Source organism: Hemitrygon akajei, chromosome 5 (assembly GCF_048418815.1).
Source record: "Hemitrygon akajei chromosome 5, sHemAka1.3, whole genome shotgun sequence".
Classification (NCBI taxonomy): domain Eukaryota; kingdom Metazoa; phylum Chordata; class Chondrichthyes; order Myliobatiformes; family Dasyatidae; genus Hemitrygon; species Hemitrygon akajei.
In genome coordinates, this window is record NC_133128.1 from 52,714,863 (window position 1) to 52,738,376 (window position 23,514).

Genomic DNA, 23,514 nt, shown 5'->3' on the forward strand with positions numbered 1-23,514 from the left:
CTGGATGCAAAGTTTGAAATGACTGCAACTCTTTAATTCAGCACATTTTGAAAACCCATAATGCTAAACCAACTGAGTCAGATTATGTACCATTTTAAAAAGTGAGATTTTGAGATAATTACTGAAGTAATCACTGGAGACGAGTAAAACACTTATCCAAGCATTTAGGTTGTGGCAGCAACTCTGTTGTTTTTGATGCACAGTCAATATTTGTCACGTGGAAATTCCAGACGATGCAAAGAAATGTAACACTGGCAAGTAATGTTCAGGAAGCAGGGAGTCTGCAGAGAGATTTAGACAGCTTACAAGTATGGGCAAAGAAGTGTCAGATGGATTACAGTGTAGGGAAGTGGATGTTCAGGCACTTTGATAGAAGGAATAAAGGCATTGACTATTTTCTAAACAGGGAGAAAATTCAAAAATCAGAAGTGCAAAGGGATTTGGGAGTCTCGTGCAGGATTCCCTAAAGGTTAACTTGCAGGCTGAATGGGTAGTGAGGAAGGCAAATGCAATGTTAACATTTATTTCGAGAGGATCAGAATATAAAAACAAGGATGTAATGCTGAGGTTTTATAAGGCACTTGGAGTATTGTGAGCAGTTTTGGGCCCCTTATCTATCAAAGGATGTGCTGGCAATGGAGAGAGTCCAGAGGAGTTCAGGAGAATAATTCTGGAATAAAAGGGTTAAAAGGGCTGACGTGTGAGGATGATTTGATGGCTCTGGGCCTGTATTCATTGAAGTTTAGAAGAATAGTGGGGGGGGGGGGGGGAGCTTGCTTGGTGGAATATTGAAAGGCCTAGGAAAAAGTGGACCTGGACAGGTTTCCTATAGTGGGAAAGTCCAGGTCCAGAAGAGGACACAGCCTCAGAATGCAAGGATGTCCATTTGGAACAGAGATGAGGAGGAAATTCTTTATCCAGAGGGTGGTGAAAATGTGAAATTCATTACCACAGATGCCTGTGGGGGCTAAGTCATTGGGTATATTTAAAACAGAGGTTGCTAGGTTCTTGATTAGTACCAGTGTCAAAGGTTATGGGGAGAAGGCAGGAGAATGGGTTTGAGCGGGATGATAAATCAACCGTGATGGATTGGCAGAGCAGACTCAATGGGCCAAATGGCCTAATTCTGCCCTTATGTCTTACGGGGTTAAGGACTTGGCTCATCCAGGCAAATAGAGAGTACTGTGTAGATTTATAGATTGAATAATGTAGTCATAGACTTGTATTCTAGCAGTAAATTATATCATTAAAATATTATCTTCATAAAATTACATAATATGGGAAAAGATCATTGGACTCACTGGCCATTAAGTACACTTGTTGGTCTCCCCACATTCCTTCCAACTCTCCTTGGATACTACCATTAGTTTACACACCAGTGGCACTTTACTGTGGTAGATTAATGTTCTAACATCTCTGGGATGTGGGAGGCAACTGAACCACAGTGGGAATCCCGTGTGACAGCAAGGAGAATGTGCAGACTCCACACGGATAACACCGGAGGTCAGGATTGAAAACTGGTTGCTGGACTTGAGGCTGCAGGTCAAGAGGTAGGGCCAATAGTGTCACTCTCCTGAGGGGAACGTGGAAAGAAAGCTATTGCTTCAAACGATTGCATTGTTACATTTAGTGTATTTATTTTTCTATTCCAGAAATACGATGTCCCAAGCTTTCATTGCCAGTTCACGGGGCTGCAAAGTGCTCAGATGGAGCCTATTTTAAATCAAGGTGCGAGTTTTATTGTACACCTGGATATCAAGTTAAGGGACTGAAAGATGTGATTTGCATGCACAATAAAGTGTGGAGTGGAAAGGAGCCAACTTGTCTTGGTGAGTTGTATTTATAGAAACTATTTTAAAACAATGCCATCAAAGGTATAGCCAGCATAAAGGTGGGAAGTATTGGAAATATGAATCCTTTAGGTGTAATTTGTAATTTTACATTGCAAATCTGACTTATTTGTTGTCAGTCCATCTATAAACACTCTGTCATGTTGTTTATCAATTAAGATTCCTAATGCAGTTCCTTCAACAGTTCCCTGTTGTGTTCTGTTGAATGTATTCAATTATTCATTTGTTCCCTTCTGATATGTTCTTCTAGCTATCAGAATCAGGTTTTATAAGAGTCATGGCATAGGTCATGAAATTTGTTGTTTTGTGGCAGCAGTGTATTAAAATACATAATAAAAATTATAAATTACAATGAGAAGAATATAATTTCAAAATAGAAAACTAAATATGCCGTGCAAAAAGAGAGGGGGAAAAAATCACTGAGCTAGTGTTCATTGAATGTACAATGAACCCATGGATGTACCAGAGATCTGATGGTGGAGGGGTAGAAGCTGTTCCTGAAATGATGAGTTGTGTGCCTTCAAGCTCCTGTACCTCCTACTTGATGGTAGCAATGAGACATCCTGGGTGCTGAAGGTCCTTAATGATGGATGCTACCTTTTGAAGGTGTCCTGAATGCTGGGGAGACTAGTGTCCATGATGCAGCTTTCTGCAGCTTTTCCTGATCCTGTGCAGTGACCCCTCCATACCAGACAGTGATGCAACCAATTAGAATGCTCTCCACGGTACATCTGTAGAAACTTCTGTGTCTTTGGTGACATAATTAACCAATTCTTCTCAAACTACTCATGAAATATAGCTGCTGTTTTGTCTTCTTTGTAACTGTATGTTGATGTTGACATCCAGGAACTTGAAACTACTCACCCTTTTTACTTCTGGTCCCTCGATGACGACTGGTGTGCGTTTCCTTGATTTCCCCTTCCTGAAGTCCACAATCAATTCCTTGGTCTTACTGTCTTTGAGTGCAAGGTTTTTGCAACACAACTCAACCAGCTAATCTTTCTCACTCCTGTACTCCTCCTTGTCACCATCTGAAATTCTGCCAACAGTAATTGTGTCTTTGACAAATTCATACATGGCGTTTGAGCTGTGCCTAGCCACAAAGTCTTGGGTGTAGAGAGAGTAGAGTAGTGGGCAAAGCATTCGTCCTTAAGGTGTACCAATGTTGATTGTCAGTGAGGAGGAGCTATTAAGTATGCAATCCTGGGATACATTTTCTTGTGGGCAATCATAGTAAATTCAAGAAACACAATAGAATCAGTGAAAGACCATGCCCAACAGGACAGACAACTGATTTGCAGAAAAAACTTCAAATACTAAAAGAAAGAGAACAAAATAAATAATAATAATAAAAAATAAATAAGCAATAAATACCAAGAGCATGAGATGAAGAGTCATTGATAGGGAGTCCATAGGTTGTGGGAACAGTGATGGGGCAAATGAAGTTGAGTGAAGTTATCCCCTCTGGTTCAAGAGCCTGATGGTTGACGGGTAATAACTGTTCCTGAACCTGGTGGTGCAGTTTGGACAACTGATGACTCATTCATTCGTGGAATGAAAGGAGTGTGTGAGAGTTGTGAAAATGCAGACAATTTAGAGGCTTGTAATTGTGGAAGTGATGAGAGATAAGAGAGAGGTTATGAAAGGAACTGATGTTTTTAAATTAAAGTTAAGAGATGTGGAGCTACTGTAGCTCATAGAACAGGATGGTAAATGAATGGGAGTTCAGACATGGGCAGCGGTGTTTCATGTGAATTTTGGTATTTAGAGAATTTGTGGGTGATATGGTGAACATTAGGTTGGTCATGTTTGGTAGCAATGAGAACATAATCATAGATTTCAGTGGTCGATTGGTCGAAGGAGGTCTTTAGCAGAATTGAAGTAAAAGGATTAGCAGAATTGAAGCTTAATTCTGGGTCAGCTAGGATCTCAAGGTCATCAATGATTGGCTTTGTAACCAATGTTTTGATATTAGTTGTGTTCTTATAGTTTAATTTAAAAAGTAAATCCCGAGTTAGTATCGAATAATCCTCATAATCTGTAACTGTTTGAAAATTTTAACTATTATTAATCCACAATTCATGGAATAATTTGTACAGATATCACCCAGAAGAGGAGACACTGCAGGAGCTTAAAGATTGTGAGGCCTGTTTGCTCAGTCACATGGAACCAATTGTGTCTCCTTCATAATAAACCAAAAATTGGAAAAGATGGCTGTGTCTTTTTCAGAATAGGAATCATATCACACGCAACTACAACAGTGGCCAAGTATAACGGGAAAAGTCTGCCACATGGTGGTGGTATAGATACAGCTTCTCTGTGGCTTTTCTGGTTGACTTATTTAAAATCATCAATTTATATTCAAGAGAAGATACTGTGTTTACTGTTGCCATTGATTTGAAAATGATAAATAATTTGGTGCCAGTAGAACTGTGAGTGGAAGATGACAAATAATAACAAAAAGATCTGTCATGACCTGAACATTTTTTATTTATTCTTGGCATAGAGAGGTGATTGACAAGGCTGGCATTTATTGACTGGTCCTAATTGCCCCATGAATCTTGCTAGAACATGTCAGGGCTCAGTCAAGAGTCAACTATGTGATTGCAAACCCTTCCTTCCTAGAAAGCTATTAATGATGAATTTTTGTGACAATCTAGATTTTGATTTTAATTTAATTTAAATTATAAGACCATAAAATATAGGAGCCATTTGGCCCTTTGAGTTTGCTCTGCTATTTCATCATGACTGATCCAATTTTCTACTCAGCCTTAAATATACATAAAGACTTAGCCTCCACAGTTGTCTGTGCCAAAACAAATTCCACAGATTCACCACTCTCTGGCTAAAGAAATTCTTCCTCATCTCCTTTCTAAAAGGACACCCCTCTATTCTGAGGCTGTGTCCTCTGGCCTTAGACTCTTCCACCATAGGAAACATCCTCTCAACATCCACTCTATCAGGGCCTCTTATCATTATGCAGCTACCTTGATGAAGTTCAACATATGGCTCTTGATCAATGGTCCAAGCTTCCAGTTAGCTAGAAATGTTCTTAAACACTGTTATCAAACACCATATTGTAGGATGACATGCCCAGCCTTCCCATTATAAACAAGACACGGTAGATGCTGGTCAATCAGGCAGATCTATGGAGGGAAATAGTCAAGAATTTGTGTTGAGATACTTAATTGACAGTTTTTAAAAAAATTCCAGAATTACATTTTGTTCTGGCATGAATGTGTTGTCTAATCTTTTTGAATAGAACTACTGCTTATTAAGTTCAAAGTACATTGATTATCTCAGTATGTATATGGTGTACAGCCTTGAGATTTGTCTCCTAATAGGCAGCTACGGAACAAAGAAACCCAGAAGAACCTATTTAAAAAAAAAAAGACCGCTGAACACCCAATGTGCACAGGGAAAAAAACAGTGAGATTAAAGCAACATAGCAGAAGATTGCTTCTTAGACTGTTAGGTTACTAATTATGTGGTCTTTGTCAGTTAGTCTTTTATCAATTATGGTATTGTCTGAAACTATATGTTAACTATAACTATATGTAACTATGTGGTTTTGTGTATGTCTTGTAGCTTTAGTTTTGTCTGATGGGTTTGTAGTTCCTTTCCGGGGAACGTGCTAAGATGGTAGCGCGATATCGATACGCAGCAGCCTCTCCGGACTCTGGATTGGGGATTACCAAATGTAATGTGGTTTTTCTTGTGTGGTCTGTTTTGTGCTTTTTTGTGATATCATTCCGGAGAACGTTGTCTCATTTTTAACTGCATTGTATTTGTGGTTATAAATGACAATAATCTGAATGATGAGCAATTTTTGTTCCTTGATATTCGGATACATTTCATGTAATCCTTTGTGTCTTGAAGAATCAGTTGCACTGTTAGCAGACACAATTTAAGGCTTGATTTAAATAAATATTGAAATCTGTCGAAAGGTGTAAGGGATGAAAAATGAAGTGTTATTTTAATATTAGCAAACCGTAAAATCCTGTATTTAAACGCTGGTTTAAGGTTATCATTATAATCAGCTGATTGCAAATTTTAAAATATTTTAAGGAGTCTTATACTTTGAAACCTTTTACCTGGAGTTTGCAATTAAACTTGTTAACTATCAATAATGTAAATTGAAGTAACCTGGTGTGTAATTTGGAGGAGAACTTGCCAGTGATGGTGTCCCCATGGTTCTGTTGCTCATTTCATTTTACATGCTTTGAACTTGCAAGGTGCTGTTGCAGTCCTTGCCTTTCCTACCTGCGGAAATGGACAAGTTTTCCGCCGTATCTCAGTACCCGAGACAATAATGAACCAATCTAATAATTTACCTTGACTTGTCTTGTGAAATACAAAGCCAGCCTAAAAGTGACCTGATTACTTCAGATCTTTTTCAGTGATGGTTTAAATGATGGAAGACATGTAAGCAGTATTAAGTCTTTAAACTGTGCAATCTGATAGGATAGAAGCATCTACCTCAATTGTACACTTCAGCATCTCTAGTTTGAGAGTAAATGATGGTACAGGAAATACTAAAAACAAGTTTTTGCTTTTCAGATGTTGACCCTCCAAAAATAAAGTGCCCCAGTTTTAAGCAGAAGATGGCAGAGCCTGAAAAGCTGACTGTCCGGGTGAACTGGGACACACCTGAAGGAAAAGATACAGCAGATGGCGTCTTGACAGAGTAATTGCTATTTATGAAGTAAGGGGAAGGGAAATAACCAAGATTCATTGTTGGGTAGCCTACTAACATTCTGTAGAGAATGAAGATTAATATTTATATCAGGGCCATTAAGGCTGATTTCAAAAATAATTCATTCGCAACGTCGTTTGTGGTTAGTGTTTTCAAATTGTGGAAATGATTTCTAACTTCAAAATTTGTAGCCTGCATCAAAAAGAATTTGAGGAATATTAGCAGTTTCTGGTTAAGTATTATAGTCCATGTTGCGGCAAAGCACTTGTGCAAAGTCAATAATATTATTGAGTCAGTGTTGAGTTTATTGTCAGATGCACAAGAACGTGCAAGCACAAAGCGAAGAAAAACTTACCTGCAGCAGCATCTCAGGCACATAGCTTCAGATAAGCAGCACTCACAAGGAAAACATAAATTATTTATACACATTGCTTACAAGAAAACACTATTGGAACAAATGAGAAGTCAATTTTAGTGCCACGTTGTCATAGTGTTGATTGATGATTAGGGTTCAAAAACTGGATGGTTGAAGGGAAGTAACTGTTTTTGAACCTGGTTGTGTGGGACTTAAGGCTTTTGTACCTCTTGCCTGGTGGTAGTGATGAAAACGTGGCATGACCTGGATGGTTGGGGTCCTTAAAGATATATGTTGCATTCTTGAGGCAGGACCTCTGTAGCTACTACCAGTAGCAGTAAGGGATGTGTCCCCCAGCTATGTGGAGTACTTAACCATGTCTTCAACCTGAGCCTGAGTCTCCAGAGGGTTCCTGTGCTGTGGAAGACGTCCTGCCTGGTCCCTGTACCGAAGACACCACATCCCAGTGGCTACAATGACTACAGACCGGTGGCATTGACCTCCCACATCATGAAGACCCTGGAGAGACTTGTTCTAGAGCAGCTCCGACCTATGGTTAGGCCACACTTAGACCACCTCCAGTTCGCCTACCAGCCCCAACTAGGAGTTGAGGATGCCATCGTGATGAACCTGTTGAACCGTGTCTACGCCCACCTGGACAAGCCGGTGAGCACTGTGAGGGTCATGTTTTTTGACTTCTCCAGTGAGTTCAACACCATCCGTCCTGCTCTGCTGGGTGAGAAGCTGACAGTGATGCAGGTGGATGCTTCCCTGGTGTCATGGATTATTGATTACCTGACTGGCAGACCACAGTACGTGCGCTTGCAACACTGTGTGTCAGACAGAGTGGTCAGTAGCACTGGAGCTCCACAGGGGACTGTCCTGTCTCCCTTTCTCTTCACCATCTACACCTTGGACTTCAACTACTGCACAGAGTCTTGCCATCTTCAGAAGTTTTCTGATGAGTCTGCCATAGTTGGATGCATCAGCAAGGGAGATGAGGCGGAGTACCGGGCTACGGTGGGAAACTTTGTCACATGGTGCGAGCAGAATCATCTGCAGCTTAATGTGAAAAAGACTAAGGAGCTGGTGGTGGACCTGAGGAGGGCTAAGGCACCGGTGACCACTGTTTCCATCCAAGGGGTCAGTGTGGACATGGTGGAGGATTACAAATACCTGGGGATACAAATTGACAATAAACTGGACTGGTCAAAGAACACTGAGGCTGTCTACAAGAAGGGTCAGAGCTGCCTCTACTTCCAGAGGAGACTGAGGTCCTTTAACATCTGCCGGACGATACTGAGGATGTTCTACGAGTCTGTGGTGGCCATTGCTATCATGTTTGCTGTTGTGTGCTGGGGCACCAACAGAATCAACAAACTCATTCGTAAGGCCAATGATGTTGTGGGGGTGGAACTGGACTGTCTGACTGTGGTGTCTGAAAAGAGGATGCTGTCCAAGTTACATGCCATCTTGGACAATGTCTCCCATCCACTCCATAATGTACTGGTTAGGCACAGGAGTACGTTCAGCCAGAGACTCATTCCACCGAGATGCAACACTGAGCGTCATAGGAAGTCATTCCTGCCCGTGGCCATCAAACTTTACAACTCCTCCCTCGGAGTGTCAGACACCCTGAGCCAATAGGCTGGTCCTGGACTTATTTCCACTTGGCATAATTTACTTATTATTATTTAATTATTTATGGTTTTATATTGCTATATTTCTACACTATTCTTGGTTGGTGCAACTGTAATGAAACCCAATTTCTCTCGGGATCAATAAAGTATGTCTGTCTGTCTGTCCGTGATATATTGAGCCGAGTCTGCTACTCTCAGCAGGTTCTTAACTTCAAAGTTCAAAGTGAATGGATTATCAAGGTACACATTTGTCACCAGATACAATCCGGAGATTCATTTTCTTGCTTGTTTACTCAGTAAATCCAGGAATGATAATAGAATCAATGTAGGGCCGTACCCAACCGGACATTCAACCAGTGTGCAACAGAAAACAAATTGTGAAAATTCAAAAGAAAAAGAAATAATAATAAATAAGCAATAAATATCAAAAACATAAGACAAAGAATCCTTGAAAGTGAGTCTATACGTTGTGGGGGCATTTCAATGGTGGGGCAAGTGAAGTTGAGTGAAGTTAACTCCTTTTGTTCAAGACCCTGGTTGTTGAGGGGTAATAACTGTTCCTAAACCTGGTGATGTGAGCTCTGAAGTTTCTGTACCTTCTTGCTGATGGTTGCAATGAGAAGAGAGCATGATCTGGGTGGTGGGGATCCTTGATGATGGATTCTGTTTTCCTGTGACAGTGCTCTGTGTAGATGTGCTGAATGGTGGGGAGGGCTTAACCTGTGATGGACTGGGCCATATCCACTACTTTTTTTGTCAGATTTTCTGTTCAGGGCCACTGGTGTTTCCATACTAGGCAGTGATGCAGCCAGTCAGTATACTGTCCACCACACTTCTATAGAAGGTTGTCAAAATTTAAGATGTCACAGTGAATCATCACAAGCGTCTAAGGAAGTAAAGGTGTTGCCGTGCTTTCTTTGTAATTTGCAGGTTTGTAAATTAGTTTGTAATTTGTACATTTGAACTTGCCGTATCAGAGCATGATGCTCCCAGTCAGGATACGTTCAGCAGTACATCTGTAGAAGTTAGTCAGAGAGTTCAATGGCAACATGAACCTTCTTAATCTCCTGGTAAAGAAAAGATGCTTGTGTGCTTTCCTTATGATTACATCTATGTGCTCGGATCAGCACAGGTCATCGGATATGATAATCCCCAGGAATTTAAAGCCACTGACTCTCTCCACTGCCGATTTCCACCTATGTAGGCTGGCACGTGTGTGATGGATATTTACTGTTCAGGGCTGGGGGTGTGGGGGAGGGGGTGCGTTTTTGCCCAGATCAGCTTTCTAACACAGCAGCTGACACTTCCAGGGATCAAAGAGTTGTTTTTGAGTAAGGTAAATGACCAACCAATATTCTTTACTCAGCTTCTTGTCATAAACAGGAGCTAGTCTTCAGTTCTTAATGTAAAGTGCAAGCAATAATTAGTCTGATATTAAAAGGACAGCTTTTCAAACAAAGCATTCTCTATAGAGCACTGACTACTGGCCCACAGCACAAGGCTGGCTGTTCATGAGATGCAGTGTAAGACAATGGGCATGTTGAACTGGGGCCACATCAAACTGAACAACACTGGCTAAGTTATTAATTTCAAGGGTGCTTGTAGACCAGAATGATACTGTGATTTACTACATCGAATAGGTAATCTATCAATAGCTGGGAGATTTCAGTACTCAGAGAGTCAACCTTAGCAGCAATAATTTGAGTGTCTGGGATCTCTGTCTCCAGAAGCTTTTAGACCACCTGTGTGAAGTCACCAAATAGCAAAAAGAAAGGTGTAAATGTAAGAGAGCAGTCAGGCTTGCTAGGAAAGGGCAAGGAATGACAAGAAGCATGACAGAAAGACTGGGTGACTAGAATCCATTCCTCTGCCTTCAATTTCTGCAATAGATGACTCGTTCATTTGCAACTCTTTTGGTATGTCTTTTTAGTTTTTACAAACTGTACCTGTCTTTTGGAAATTTTTAGTCGTTTAGAAATCACCGATAAGATAGCAAACCTTTGAGCTTTAAATGTGTTTTAAGAATTTTTTATCTGAATTTTTAAAATTTCTTAAATACTTTTAGTGTATCAGAAAAAATAAATGAACTGTATTTAAACTACTTTGGTAACTGGAAGTGTCTCCTCCTTGGTATGCAGGGTGGGGGGGGGGAACTCACCACTCCATTAGTGGGTATTACCAGCTAAACGTGTTGTGGGGATAAATAGGGAAGTAATCTAACCTTTGAAGATTAGGTGGCTACAGTATAACCCCCCGTTTAGTGAGGGTACTCATAGCTATCTATATCAGATATCGGAGAGGGCTTAAGATCTTTTTTTAGTTTAGATCTTTGCAAACAGCAAACTTAATACCATTGCACGTTTTCCCTCCTTCCCCTCCCTGAGGTTAGGCGACAGCTCTTTTCAGTTCTGCTGTCGTGGAGTGAGAGGTTGTTGATGCAGCATCATTCAATCAGGTGTCCTCTCTCACTCTGGTATACTGACCCGTTGCTACCTGTGATGCCTCCAACAACAGTAGTATTGTCAGTGAATTTGAAGATAGTATTGGAGCCGTGCAGCACATCACACCGTCACGTATGTTTGGTGAGCAAAGCAGAGCTAAGGACGTGGTCTCAAGCTGCACTTGTCTTCATGATCAGCAAGGAGGGCCTGTTGTTACCAATCCTCACTGATTGATATCTGCCGATGAGGAAGCTGACCTTTTGGGGGCATTAAACAAATTGGAGCAGATCCAGATCACCTCTGAGGCAGGAGTTGATTCATGCCAAATCCAACCTCTTGAAGCTGTCAGTGTAAATGCCAGCGGATGGTAATGATTGAAGCAGGTCACCATATTATTCTTGGGCACCGGTACAGTAGATACCTCTTTGAAGCAGGTGGGATCCTCAGAGCAGAGGGGTGAGTGGTTAAGTACGACCTTAAATAGTTGGTTGGCACAGACATTTAGTACTCGACCGGGTGTACCATCTGGAGCAGATGCCTTTGGTGGCATCTAATCCATTACAAATTTGGCTATGTCTTCCTTAGTAATGAATACAAATATTAAGAAGGTAGTTGACAGGAGGTATCAATTTTGTTCTTTAAACTTTTATCAGTAGATTTATTTTGCCATCCTTTTTCTTTCTCTGCAGTGGATTTCATCCTCTTTGTTCATGCTAAATTTCATCTTTTATAACCTTATGAATTTCTTAATTGCATAGTATAAACTTTTCATTCATTGGAAAAGGATCTAGTGCTTTCCTGGCGTATTTGATAAGTCAAGTGGTATTTATACCCCCCTCCCCCAGTAGGTCATCCCTCCTGATTGGTTAGTCCAGCTCCCGGTGGAAACCAATCAGGATGGATGGACTACGGGGTTGTAAATACCAATGGACTGGACATGCCCAGGTAGCATTGCTGATGAAGATGGCAGAGTTTGTCATCGAACGTCGGTTATAATCAATACCTGTGCCCAACTGGAAGCCAGAGAAGAGTTTATTTTTCATTTATTGCTCAATTAAATTCACAAAGCTGTGTAGTGCAAGAATCGATGTAATAGTTGCTATGTTGCCAGAAATTAGAAAGAGGAAAAAATATCAAACTGTTAAAACCAATTCACCAGGGTTTGGGTTGTGGGACTGAAAGGCTTATCTTCTAAAAGAATGTAAGTGATGGTTGAGGGGTAAAAAAACCACCCTTGTGTAACCAGAATGGTAAACAGAGAGTGGTTTTATTATGTTCAATTTACAGCCGTTCACCTCAAAATTGACTGTGCTTAATCTGTTTCCTCTCATCTCAGTTACTCTTACCACTCTGCCTTCACACCCCAATATTTATTTTATTCTTGTGTATCTTTCAACCAACCCCCAAAATATATCTTGCAACCACTTCATATGGTGGATAGTTTGATGTTCTTGACTCCTGCAGCTCATTTTGTTAGTAGTTATCTAATATTTATGACCCTATTTTCTCGGCTCTTTCCCTCAAACTGTGTCATGATGGATGAAATTATACGATGCTGACATGAAAAGAAGGAATAGAAGGAAAAGAATGGAATAGAAGGAAAAGAATGGAATAGAAGGAATAATTGGGCTGGGTAGGAAGAAACCTTGGATGATGGGAAGCAGAGTGAGGAGAGGGGTAGTGGGGTAACGAAAATTATATTGGGAGGTTGGGATGAAGTGGACTCTAAAAAGAAATAAATTGGGCAAGTGAGGAGACGTCTGTTTCAGTGATAAGAAATGGGAAATGGTCATTGAAGTACCCTGACTGCCAAGATAAAGAATCAAAAGCTGAGGAAGCGAGCCGCGTCAAAAATTAATATTGGAGCAGATTTACCGGAGTCCTAATACGGTATGTGTGTAACTGGAAGATGTACAGTACGTTTAACTGTGTAAGCTGTAGACTTTACAATGAATGTTGATGAAATGCAGAGACGGAAAGATTCAAAACAGATGTTTTGGAAGGAAAATAAACATTATAAACAGGGAAATACCATGTAAAATATGGAAGAGATGGAAATTTGAGCCAAATTAGAGAAAATCTTTATGTTGGGGCAAGAGCAGGAAGAAGAATGTAATGTAACTTGTCAGCAAGTTAACTGAAGTAGAACTGGAAGCAGAGAGCGTTCAACATTTTACAAAAAGGCAGGTGAAGCTACAATCGCTATGGGTTCCTATAGCAGTGCCATTGATTGTAGTAAGTATATGGTGTTAATGGGTTTTGATAGATAGACAGGTGAAGTTATTTATGGATAGAGAATGGTTAGTCTAACATTTGAGGAAGAACCAAAGGTGATGAATTGAACTATAAAGGAAAGATTTGGCTGTGCTGAAAGGGATACCATTGGGACTGGAAATCAATTCATTCAAATGCTGGAAGGATTAATGGTCTATACAAATGAAGCTAGAGATTGGGGCCAGTGGAACATGAGAACCCTGCATTCCAGCAAAGGTCCTCAAGTGTCTTGGATTTCTTTTTTTAGTGCTTCCACCTTCTCTTGTTGAAATCTAGTTATCTCAACATTTTTTTTCTGAGTATATCCTCAGACAGAGGTTTTCCTTTTTTGATTGAAAATGCAGGAAATTCTGCCGGGCAAATTTCAGTTTGGAAGTAGAGTAACTGAGGCAGAGTTGTGCTGAGTTTGTGGACTCTGCCACTGCTTTATTCGTTGCTGTCTATGGAGAAGTAGTTCCTGAAGCTTGCCTTTCTGTAGATGTACAGGATTTGCAATGTATTTTATATAATATAGCCAATCAAATGCCTCCTTATTGCACATCTCAAGTAATGAAACTTGGATTGAGCCTGTGATGAAGGAATGTTTAACTTAAACATTCACTCCATCATGAACACAGTGCAACTGTAGTGAGTGCTGTCTGCAAGTTTGCACTGTGTTTATGCTACATTCATGTAGCTTTGAAGCCTTGGCCTTTACACTTGGCCAAAAGCTCCTGCTATCTCTGTGGATGAGAACAGGGATTGCAGGATGGGGAAGTGATTGTAGTAGGGGAAAGGATTACTGTAGTATGGTTAAGTCTCAATTAACCAAATCCACATACTATGATAACAAGCTTACTTTGAACTGTGAAAGAGCAGTTTGAGTGTTACTGCAATCCCATAGTGTCCCAGATTCTGTACTGCAGATTGGAGTGATGGTTTTAATTTTTTCACTGCTGACCTTGAAGTAACAGATTTTTCCCACAATGAAGTTGAAAATGTACATTGCATTTTTGCCTATACACATTGATGATCAGCCATGATCTTACTGAATGGTGGAGCAGGCTGGACGGGCTAGATGGCCTACTCCTGCTCCTATTTCTTATGCTCTTATGCTCAATTGAATTCAATGAAACAAAGTTGACAATTAACATTTTAAAAAATGTTTCAGTGTGATATTGAAAGGCCGCCCGCCTCGCTCAGAATTTCCTGAAGGTGAACACAAAATTCAGTACGTTGTTTTCGACAGAGCTGGCAACAAAGCTTCATGCAGATTCACGATTAAAGTGGAAGGTAAGTCTTTTTAATAATTACGTGTTTAATCGGTTGAAATAAATTCAAATGTAAAACAACTATTTAGTATAATTTTCGGTCTTTTCCCTCTGTTCGCTATTGCATCTTGAGTTGACAGCTGATAACTTGCATCAAATTAGGCATTTTAAAATGTCAGACCTTCAGCGTGGCAATGGGCTTTTTGGCCCACCGATTCCACTCCCAATTTATTCCCCCATATTCTCATCAACATTCCCTCAAACGGAACCACTTCCCTACACACGAGAGGCAGCTGGTTAATTAACTCACCAACAAGCATGTCTGGAACCAGAGCACCTGGAGGAGACACATCTGGTCACAGGAGAACGTGCAGTTTCATGGAGACATCAGCAGAGGTCAGGATTGAACCTGATCTGTAGAATTGGGATTTTGCAGCACTAACTGTTGTGTCGCTGTGCCATTCCAACACACATAGCTAGCTTATGAACTGGACTCTGCTATCCTCAATTTCTGTTTCAATATCATAAACATCCATTTCCATAACATTGCTGCTGAGCCTTTGGTCCCTATGGCCTTGTGGTGAGCTACATATACCTGTCTGGACACGCCCCCTGCTGACTGCTCCTGTGGCTCCTCCCACAGACCCCTGTATAAAGGTGATGGAGGTCTGAGCCCGGCCTCTCAGTCTCCAGGATGTAGTATGGTGGTCACTCACTCCTTGTTCCTTCTTCCAGTCAATAAAAGCCGATACCTCGCTTTTACGTCTCAGAGTGAGTTATTGATGGTGCATCAGGCCTCCCGTCTAGAATTGCTTTAGTCAGAACCTGTCTGCTGCACAGTGACTACCTCCTTCAAGGTGCTTTCTTAAATCTACCTCGTAGACAAAGCCTTTCATAACCTCCCCTTGAATGTTTCTTGGTATCACGTGATGACCCATTATGCCCCAGAATTTGCAGTCACTATCTGGCCACCCGTACTGACTGCCGGCCTCATGAATGAGATTTATATTTATCCATTGTAATCACTTGAATGGGACTTGCTGACCGGATGCTCTCAGCAGGATCCTGTTCCTTAATGGAGGTGCCTTTGATATTATGCCATTGTGTAAGAAGAAGAGGAGTGTGGACTGAAGTGTGATAGGGTGGGGCAAAATACACTCAGAGTGTAAGAAGGAGAAAAAACTTTTGTCAGTAGGTTAAACCGGTTCTTTGGGCTTAGTTGCAGCTTGATACACTGAATCAGATGCCCTCAGATATTTAAAAAGTGATAAAATGATTAAAAATGTTTTACAGATATAAATGATGAAAACATATTGAATGATTAAAGACACTATTTAAAAATGGAACCAGGTACTGCTTGGTGGCTGTTATTGAGTTACTGCAGGGTGTTCACTCGAAGTGATAATGGTGACCACAGTGTGGTGAACTACATGTACCTGTCTGGACACGCCCCCTGATGACTGCTCCTGTGGCTCCTCCCACTGACCCCTGTATAAAGGTGATGGAGGTCTGAGCCCGGCCTCTCTGTCTCCAGGATGTAGTATGGTGGTCAATCACTGCTTGTTCCTCCTTCCAGTCAATAAAAGCCGATACCTCGCTTTTACGTCTCAGAGTGAGTTATTGATGGTGCATCACACAGTGTTATATTTCCGTGTTAAATTCCGAGGACTCCAGCATCAGAACGTATTTGCAAAAACAATGTAACCTCAGGATCTCCTTGTTCACGTGGAAATCTTGCTGTTGTTCAGAGATGGTGGGGAAACATTTGCAGTTACGCAGGTAAATCCAGGCCAGTGCTTCAGTGACTTGCTCTGGGATGTTTTGTACCATTGAGGGTGCCAAATAAGTAACACTTCTTGTAATTCACAAAGGGAAAAATACAATTTGTATTTTGCTAAGAATTTAAACTGCCTACAAAAATCAAAAACAGAGTGATGGCCAGCACTGGAGAGAAAAAAGACATATTTCTAGTGCGAGTGTGGACTTCCCTACTTGTGATCCCCTGTGGATGGTGAATTATCCCTGGATTTTTCTAAGCTCGTCTGAAATAAACTGCAGGAGAAAAAGCCAGAATAACTTACCCTTAAAACACTGCAGAAAGATCTAGCTTTTCTGTGATAGAACCATAGAACACTACAGCACAGAAACAGGCCTTTCAGCCCTTCTTGGCTGTGCCGAACCGTTTTTCTGCCTAGTCCCACTGACCTGCACCTGGCCCATATCCCTCCATACACCTCTCATCCATGTACCTGTCAAAGTTTTTCTTAAATGTTAAAAGTGAGCCTGCATTTACAACTTCATCTGGCAGCTCATTCCACACTTCTACCACTCTCTGTGTGAAGAAGCCCCTCCTAATGTTCCCTTTAAACTTTTCCCCCTTCACCCTTAACCCATGTCCTCTGGTTTTTTTTTTCTCCCCTAGCCTCAGTGGAAAAAGCCTGCTTGCATTCACTCTATCTATACCCATCATAATTTTATATACTTCTATCAAATCTCCCCTCATTCTTCTACACTCCAGGGAATAAAGTCCTAACCTTTTCAACCTTTCTCTGTAACTCAGTTTCACAAGTCCTGGCAACGTCCTTGTAAACCTTCTCTGCACTCTTTCAAACTTATTAATATCCTTCCTGTAATTCGATGACCAAAACTGTACACAGTACTCCAAATTTGGCCTCACCAATGCCTTATACAACCTCACCATAACATTCCAACTCTTATACTCAATACTTTGATTTATAAAGGCCAATATCTGTTAATTGTCTGAAAACAGCTCCTGTTAGTCTGTGGTGTGTACTTGGAGTTCAGTGCCAAACAACCTAATGTTTAGGGAGCATATTTTCATTTTTGATTGGGCAGTTGTAATTTTAAATCACAACTCTAATGGTTAAATTAACTAAAAGAGTAATGATTTCTCTTGAATTAGGAAATAATAGGTAAGTGGGATTTACTTTTCCCTTTTTTTAATAAATGTAAGTTGTACAATATATCAAGGACATCTAGCTATAAATTGAAATATAATTGTAACTTGGGTCTTCATAACAGAAGACCAGAATTATAATCTTGTTTGTATTAAAAGGAGATCCTGTATTAAAAGGATCAAAGATATAGTCCTAATGTTTTAAATACTGAAAGGTATGTGTGACAGAACCAGGGTAGCTAATAAGAAAATCTGAAAGATTTGAAAATTGTGGGCCTTCGACTAGATGTCAACACATAAAATTACATGGATTTATGATGTATTTTACTGTCTGCTGGTAGAACCAGTCAACATTGGCCCGGTGAGACTGCAGGTGACTCCTTTGTGGGGTGGGGTTGTGTTCTTAGAGAATGATCCGTACTGTGATTTTATGCAAATCAAAACCATGCAGTTTGTGCATACATCGAGAAAAGCAAGTTGAAGAAATACATTCAAAGAGAGCAAATTTTATTCCATATTTCAACATTAGTGAAGGTTGTGATTTGTACATTCTACAAAAGTACTTTCCTGTTTACCCATATGGCCATAGCCATACGCAGGGCTTGCCTGTATAAATATTTCCAATGTTCGCATTCTAACATGTGGTCAGATCTAAGTAACAGATATGAATGAAATTATAGAAAGACTTTGTGACATGATATTAATAAAGCAAGAGAAATATGTTTTGAAATTTTGCTGTAAATATCATCCATAAGTTGTTCACTAAAAAAAAAAGACATTGTGTAACACGAACTCATTAGGCCAGGCAGCATCTATGGAGAGGAATAAACAGTAGATGTCCTAATTCTTCATCAGGGCTAGCTGAGTTCTTCCATCATTTTATGCACTTTGCTCAAGATTTCCAGCATCTGCAGAATTAAATGACTAAGCACATTGAGTGACAGTGCTTTTTATTTTTATGATAACTGAACTTCAAATTATTTTTATTGTCAGTTAGACGCTGTGAGAAGCTCGTTCCACCAGAGAATGGCTACATGAAATGCACCAGTGATGGGGATAACTATGGAGCCACGTGTGAGTTTAATTGTGTGGGTGGCTTTGAACTGAGAGGAAGCAAAGCAAGTGTCTGTCAGTACAACCGTGCCTGGTCAGCATCTGCTCCCGTCTGTGCACGTAAGTGTATTTGAGAGATCTAACATTAAATTTCTTGTAGGAATCAAAATGTTGGTGCATGTGTTCATGTATAGGGTGCAGTGAACGAGCCACAGTTGATCGTGAAACAATCTTAAAGATGCAGTAACAACAGAAAATGCTCTTAACACACTGCCAGTCGGGCACTATTCATGGAGAGGGAGAACCAGACTTAACGTTTCAGGTTCGTCAGGTCGAGTGGTCTTAGAATCACAGAACACCATAGCACAGAAACAGGGCCTTCAGCCTATTTAGTCCATGCCGAACTATTAATCTGCCTAGTCCCATTGACCTGTACCAGGACCATAGCCCTCCATACCCCTCCCATCCATGCACCTATCCCAACTTCTTTTAAATGTTGAAATCGACCACTCATTCCGCACTCTTGCTATCCTCTGAGTGAAGACGTTCCCTCATGTTCCCCTTAAATATTCCATCTTTCACTGTTAACCCATGACCTCTCACCTAACCTTAGGTGTGAAAAAGCCAACTTGCATTTACTGTATCTATACCCCTCATAATTTTGTATACCTTCATCAAATTTCCTTGCAATCTTCTGTGTTCTGGGGAATAAAGTCCTAACCTATTCAACATTTCCCCAAGTCCCAGCAACATCCCTGTAAATTTTCTCTGCACTCTTTCAATCTTATTTACATCTTTCCTGTAGGTAGGTGACCAAAACTGGACACAGTACTCCAAATTAGGCCTCAACAAGGTCTTATACAATTTTAACAGAACATCCCAGCTCCTGTATTCAATACATTGATTTATGAGGCCGCTATACCAAAAGCTTTTTTTACGACCCTGTCTACCTGTAGCAGTTACTTGAAAACAAACCAAAATGCTGAGAGACTGAATATGGGAATTGACATGGGATGATGCACTTCCAAATAACTGAGTTCCAAGCAGAAAACGTACATTTGATCACTTCTATAGACTTAGTGTCCATCTCCTGAGTAGATACAGAAACAAAAATTTCATGTAAGATCTCCCCCATCTCTTTTGGCTCTATGCATGGATTACCAACCTGATCTTCCAGAGGAGCAATTTTTCCTTCGCTATCCTTTTGCTCTTAATATATCTGTAGAAGTCCTTGGGATTCTCCTTCACCTTATTTGCTAGAGGAACCTCATTCCTGTATTTTTGCTGTCCTGATTTCCTTCGTAAGAGTTATCTTGCTTTTGTTATTCTCTTCAAGTACATCATTTGTTCCTACCTGCCTGTACCTGCTATGCTCCTCCTTTGTCTAAACCAGAGCCTCAATATCTCTCAAACACCAAGTTTCCTAAACCTGGTTTCCTTTCCTTTTATACTCACAGGAACGTTTAAATTCTCTCCACTCAAAATTTCGCTCTTGAAGGCCTCCCACTTATCAAGGACACCTTTTCTACAAAACAAGCTGATCCAGTCCACATTTGTCAGATGCTTTCTGATGCCAATCAAATTGGCCTTGCTCCAATTTAGAATTTCAACCTGATGACCACACCTGTGCTTTTCCATAGTTACCATGAAACTAATGGCATTATGATCACTAGGTGCAAAGTGTTCCCCTACATAAACTTCTGCCACCTGCCCTGCCTCATACCCGAATAGGAGATCTAGTATTGTACTCCTTGTAGTTGGGACTTCTATGTACTGATTCTGGAAACTTTCCTGAGCACAGTTGACAACTCTTTTCCATCCAGTCCTTTCATAGTATAGGAGTCCCAGTCAATATGTGGAAAGTTGAAATCACCTATATCACAACCTTAGGCTTCTTGTGACAGTCTGTAATCTCTAGAAATGTGCTCCTCCACAACAGATAATGGAGTGGATGTGGAGAAAGTTGGTTGCAGGAGGACTGCTGTATGATCTATAATATAATCCTATTAACATGGTCATATCTTTCTCATTCCTCATTTCTACCCATAAAGCCTCACCAGATGAGCTCTCCAGTCTGTTATGACTGATCACTGCCAACACATTCTCCCTGGCTAGTAATGCCACCCCTTCCCCTTCAATTCCCTCCTGCTCTATCATGTCTAAAACAACGGAACCACAGAACATTGAGCTGCCAGTCCTGTCCTCCTGCAACCAACTCTCATTAGTGACTACAATGTCATAATTCCATAATTCCGTGATCCATGCCCTAAGATCATCTGCTTTTCTTACAATACTTCTTGCATTGAAATATACACAGCTTGGAACATTAGTCCCACCATGCTCAATTATTTCAATCCTGATTTTTAGGTAGGCTTTACAAAATCTTTCTCCACATCCACTCCATTATCTGTTCTGGTGCTCTGTTACTCCTCCTTCTGCAACTTTACTGCACCCCCCTCCCACCCCATGCAGCACAAGCAAACCATCTTGATAGGATATTTGACCCACCTTCCTGTTTAGGTGCAAATTGTCCCTTCTGTTCAGCTCCCACCTTTCCTAGAAGAGAGCCCAATGATCCAAAAATCACAAGCCTTCCCTCCTGCACCATCACTTTAGCCATCTGTTAAACTGTGTGATCTTCCTGTTCCTGGCCTCATTAACACAGTCTGTTAGAAGCTACAGTTGGATGCACTTCTTGCAGGTGTAGTTGTTGGGGACACTGGAGGTCTCCCTGCCTTCCCACATCCCACAAGAGGAGTATTCCACTATTCTGCTGGGCATCTCCACTGCTCTAAACATGCAATAAGAATAAATAATTAAAAAAGGCTGCCTACACCTCCCTCGCCAAAGCCTCTATGAGCTAAATCCTCAACTCCGCACTCCAACAGAGGCCCACTCACACAATGGCCGTGCCTCTTAAACATAACCTCTTTTTAAAAAATTAGATCTTGCCAAGTGCCCTATTATGCACAATGCAATGACTCCTCAGGAACTGAGGCATGCAAAATAATGTGCCGACTGCCCTGGCTTGCTTCTTTTAAACTCTGTCTCGCTCTACAGTCCAATCTCTCCTCAGGAACTGTGGCCTGCAAAATGTGCCGGCTGCCACTGCTCACTTCTTTTAAACTCGCTCACCCTTTGTGCAATCCAGTGACTGCTCGGGAACTGAAGTCTATTAATAGTTGAGAAGAAGTAATAGTCTTCTCAGCAATTAGTTTAAAAGTTTGCCACTTTCCTGTTACTAGACAAGACATCTATAAACTGCGATTGATCTCTAGAGTGTAGTTTAATTTAAAATTTAACTTTTCCATTAAACAATACTTCTGGCTTTGAAGAGCCCATTTGGCTCATGGAGTCCGTACAAGCTGTCAACAATCCCATTAACCCTGTTCCTCCACTCGTAATCTATTCTCTCTCATCTGTCCATCAGCTACCCCTGGTTCACCTAGACTTGGGTTATTTGTCAAGAAGCAATTAGCCTACTAGACAGCATGTCTTAAAGTATAGAAGGAAATGGAAGCAGCTGAGGGAACCCCAATCAAAATTAAAATATTCCTTTTGGCGCAATGACCTTCATAAATCTGAGCATTTTGCACAGGAGTTGGGATTTTATGTTGAAGACATGTAAGACTTGGGTGAGGTCAAATTTGGAGTATTTTAATACAGTTCTGGTCACCTACCTACAGCAAAGATAACAGTAAGCCTGAAAGGGTGCAGAGAAAATTTATAAGGATGTTGGCAAGACTTGTTGACCTGAGTTATAGGAAAAGATTGGATAGGTTAGGACTTTACTTCCTGGAGCATAGAAAAATGAGGTGGGGGGAAATATTCTGAAGTATATAAAATTATGAGGGGTATAGATAGGGTAAATTCATACAAGCTAATTTCCATGAGGTTGGGTGAGACTAGAACTAGAAGTCAGAGATTAAGAAATATAGAAACAGAAAACCTACAGCACAATTCAGGCCCTTTGGCCCAAAAAGTTGTGCCGAACATGTTCCTACCTCAGAAATTACTAGGCTTACCTATAGCCCTCTATTTTACTAAGTTTCATGTACCTATCTAAAAGCCTCTTAAAAGACCCTATCGTATTCGCCTCCACCACCGTTGCTGGCAGCCCATTCAACGCACTCACCACTCTTTGAGTAAAAAATCTTACCCCTGACATCTCCTCTGAACCTACTCCCCAGTGCCTTAAACCTATGTCCTCTTGTGGCAACCATTTCAGCCCTGGGAAAAAGCCTCTGACTATCCATACAATCAATGCCTCTCATCATCTTGTACACTTCTATCAGGTCACCTCTCATCCTCCTTCGCTCCAAGGAGTAAAGGCCAAGTTCACTCAACCTATTCTCATAAGGCATGCTCCCCAAATCAGGCAACGTCCTTGTAAATCTCCTCTGCACCCTTTCTATGGCTTTCGCATTCTTCCTGTAGTGAGGTGACCAGAACTGAACACAGTACTCCAAGTGGGGTCTGACCAGGGTCCTATATTGCTGCAGCATTACCTCTCGGCTCCTAAATTCAATTCCACGATTGATGAAGGCCAATTCACCATACACCTTCTTAACCACAGAGTCAACCTGCACAGCTACTTTGAGCCTCCTATGGACTCGCACCCCAAGATCCCTCTGATGCTCTACACTGCCAAGAGTTTTAGCATTAATACTATATTCTGCCATCATATTTGACCTACCAGAATGAACCATTTCACAATTACCTGGGTTGAACTGCATCTGCCACTTCTCAGCCCAGTTTTGCATCCTATCAATGTCCCGTTGTAGCCTCTAACAGCCCTCCACACTATCCACAACACCCCCAACCTTTGTGTCATCAGCAAACTTACTAATCCATTCCTCCACTTCCTCATCCAGGTCATTTATAAAAATCACTAACAGTAAGGGTCCCATAACAGATCCCTGAGGCACACCACTGGTGACAGACCTCCATGCAGAATATGGCCTGTTTACAACTACTCTTTGCCTTCTGTAGGCAAGCCAGTTCTGGATCCACAAAGCAATGTCCCCTTGGATCCCAT

At 41.0% G+C, this 23,514-nt stretch overlaps 1 protein-coding gene across 2 annotated transcripts in view; it reads left to right on the forward strand.

Moving 5' to 3' along the window:
* srpx (sushi-repeat containing protein X-linked) overlaps positions 1–23,514 on the forward strand; it is a 77,744-nt gene that overhangs the window by 39,223 nt on the left and 15,007 nt on the right. For both annotated transcript variants that reach the window (XM_073045567.1, XM_073045568.1), the window contains 4 exons: positions 1,653–1,829; positions 6,411–6,537; positions 14,407–14,528; positions 18,417–18,596. In XM_073045567.1, coding sequence (XP_072901668.1) covers positions 1,653–1,829; positions 6,411–6,537; positions 14,407–14,528; positions 18,417–18,596 — 606 coding nt within the window. The remainder of the gene's footprint in view (positions 1–1,652; positions 1,830–6,410; positions 6,538–14,406; positions 14,529–18,416; positions 18,597–23,514) is intronic.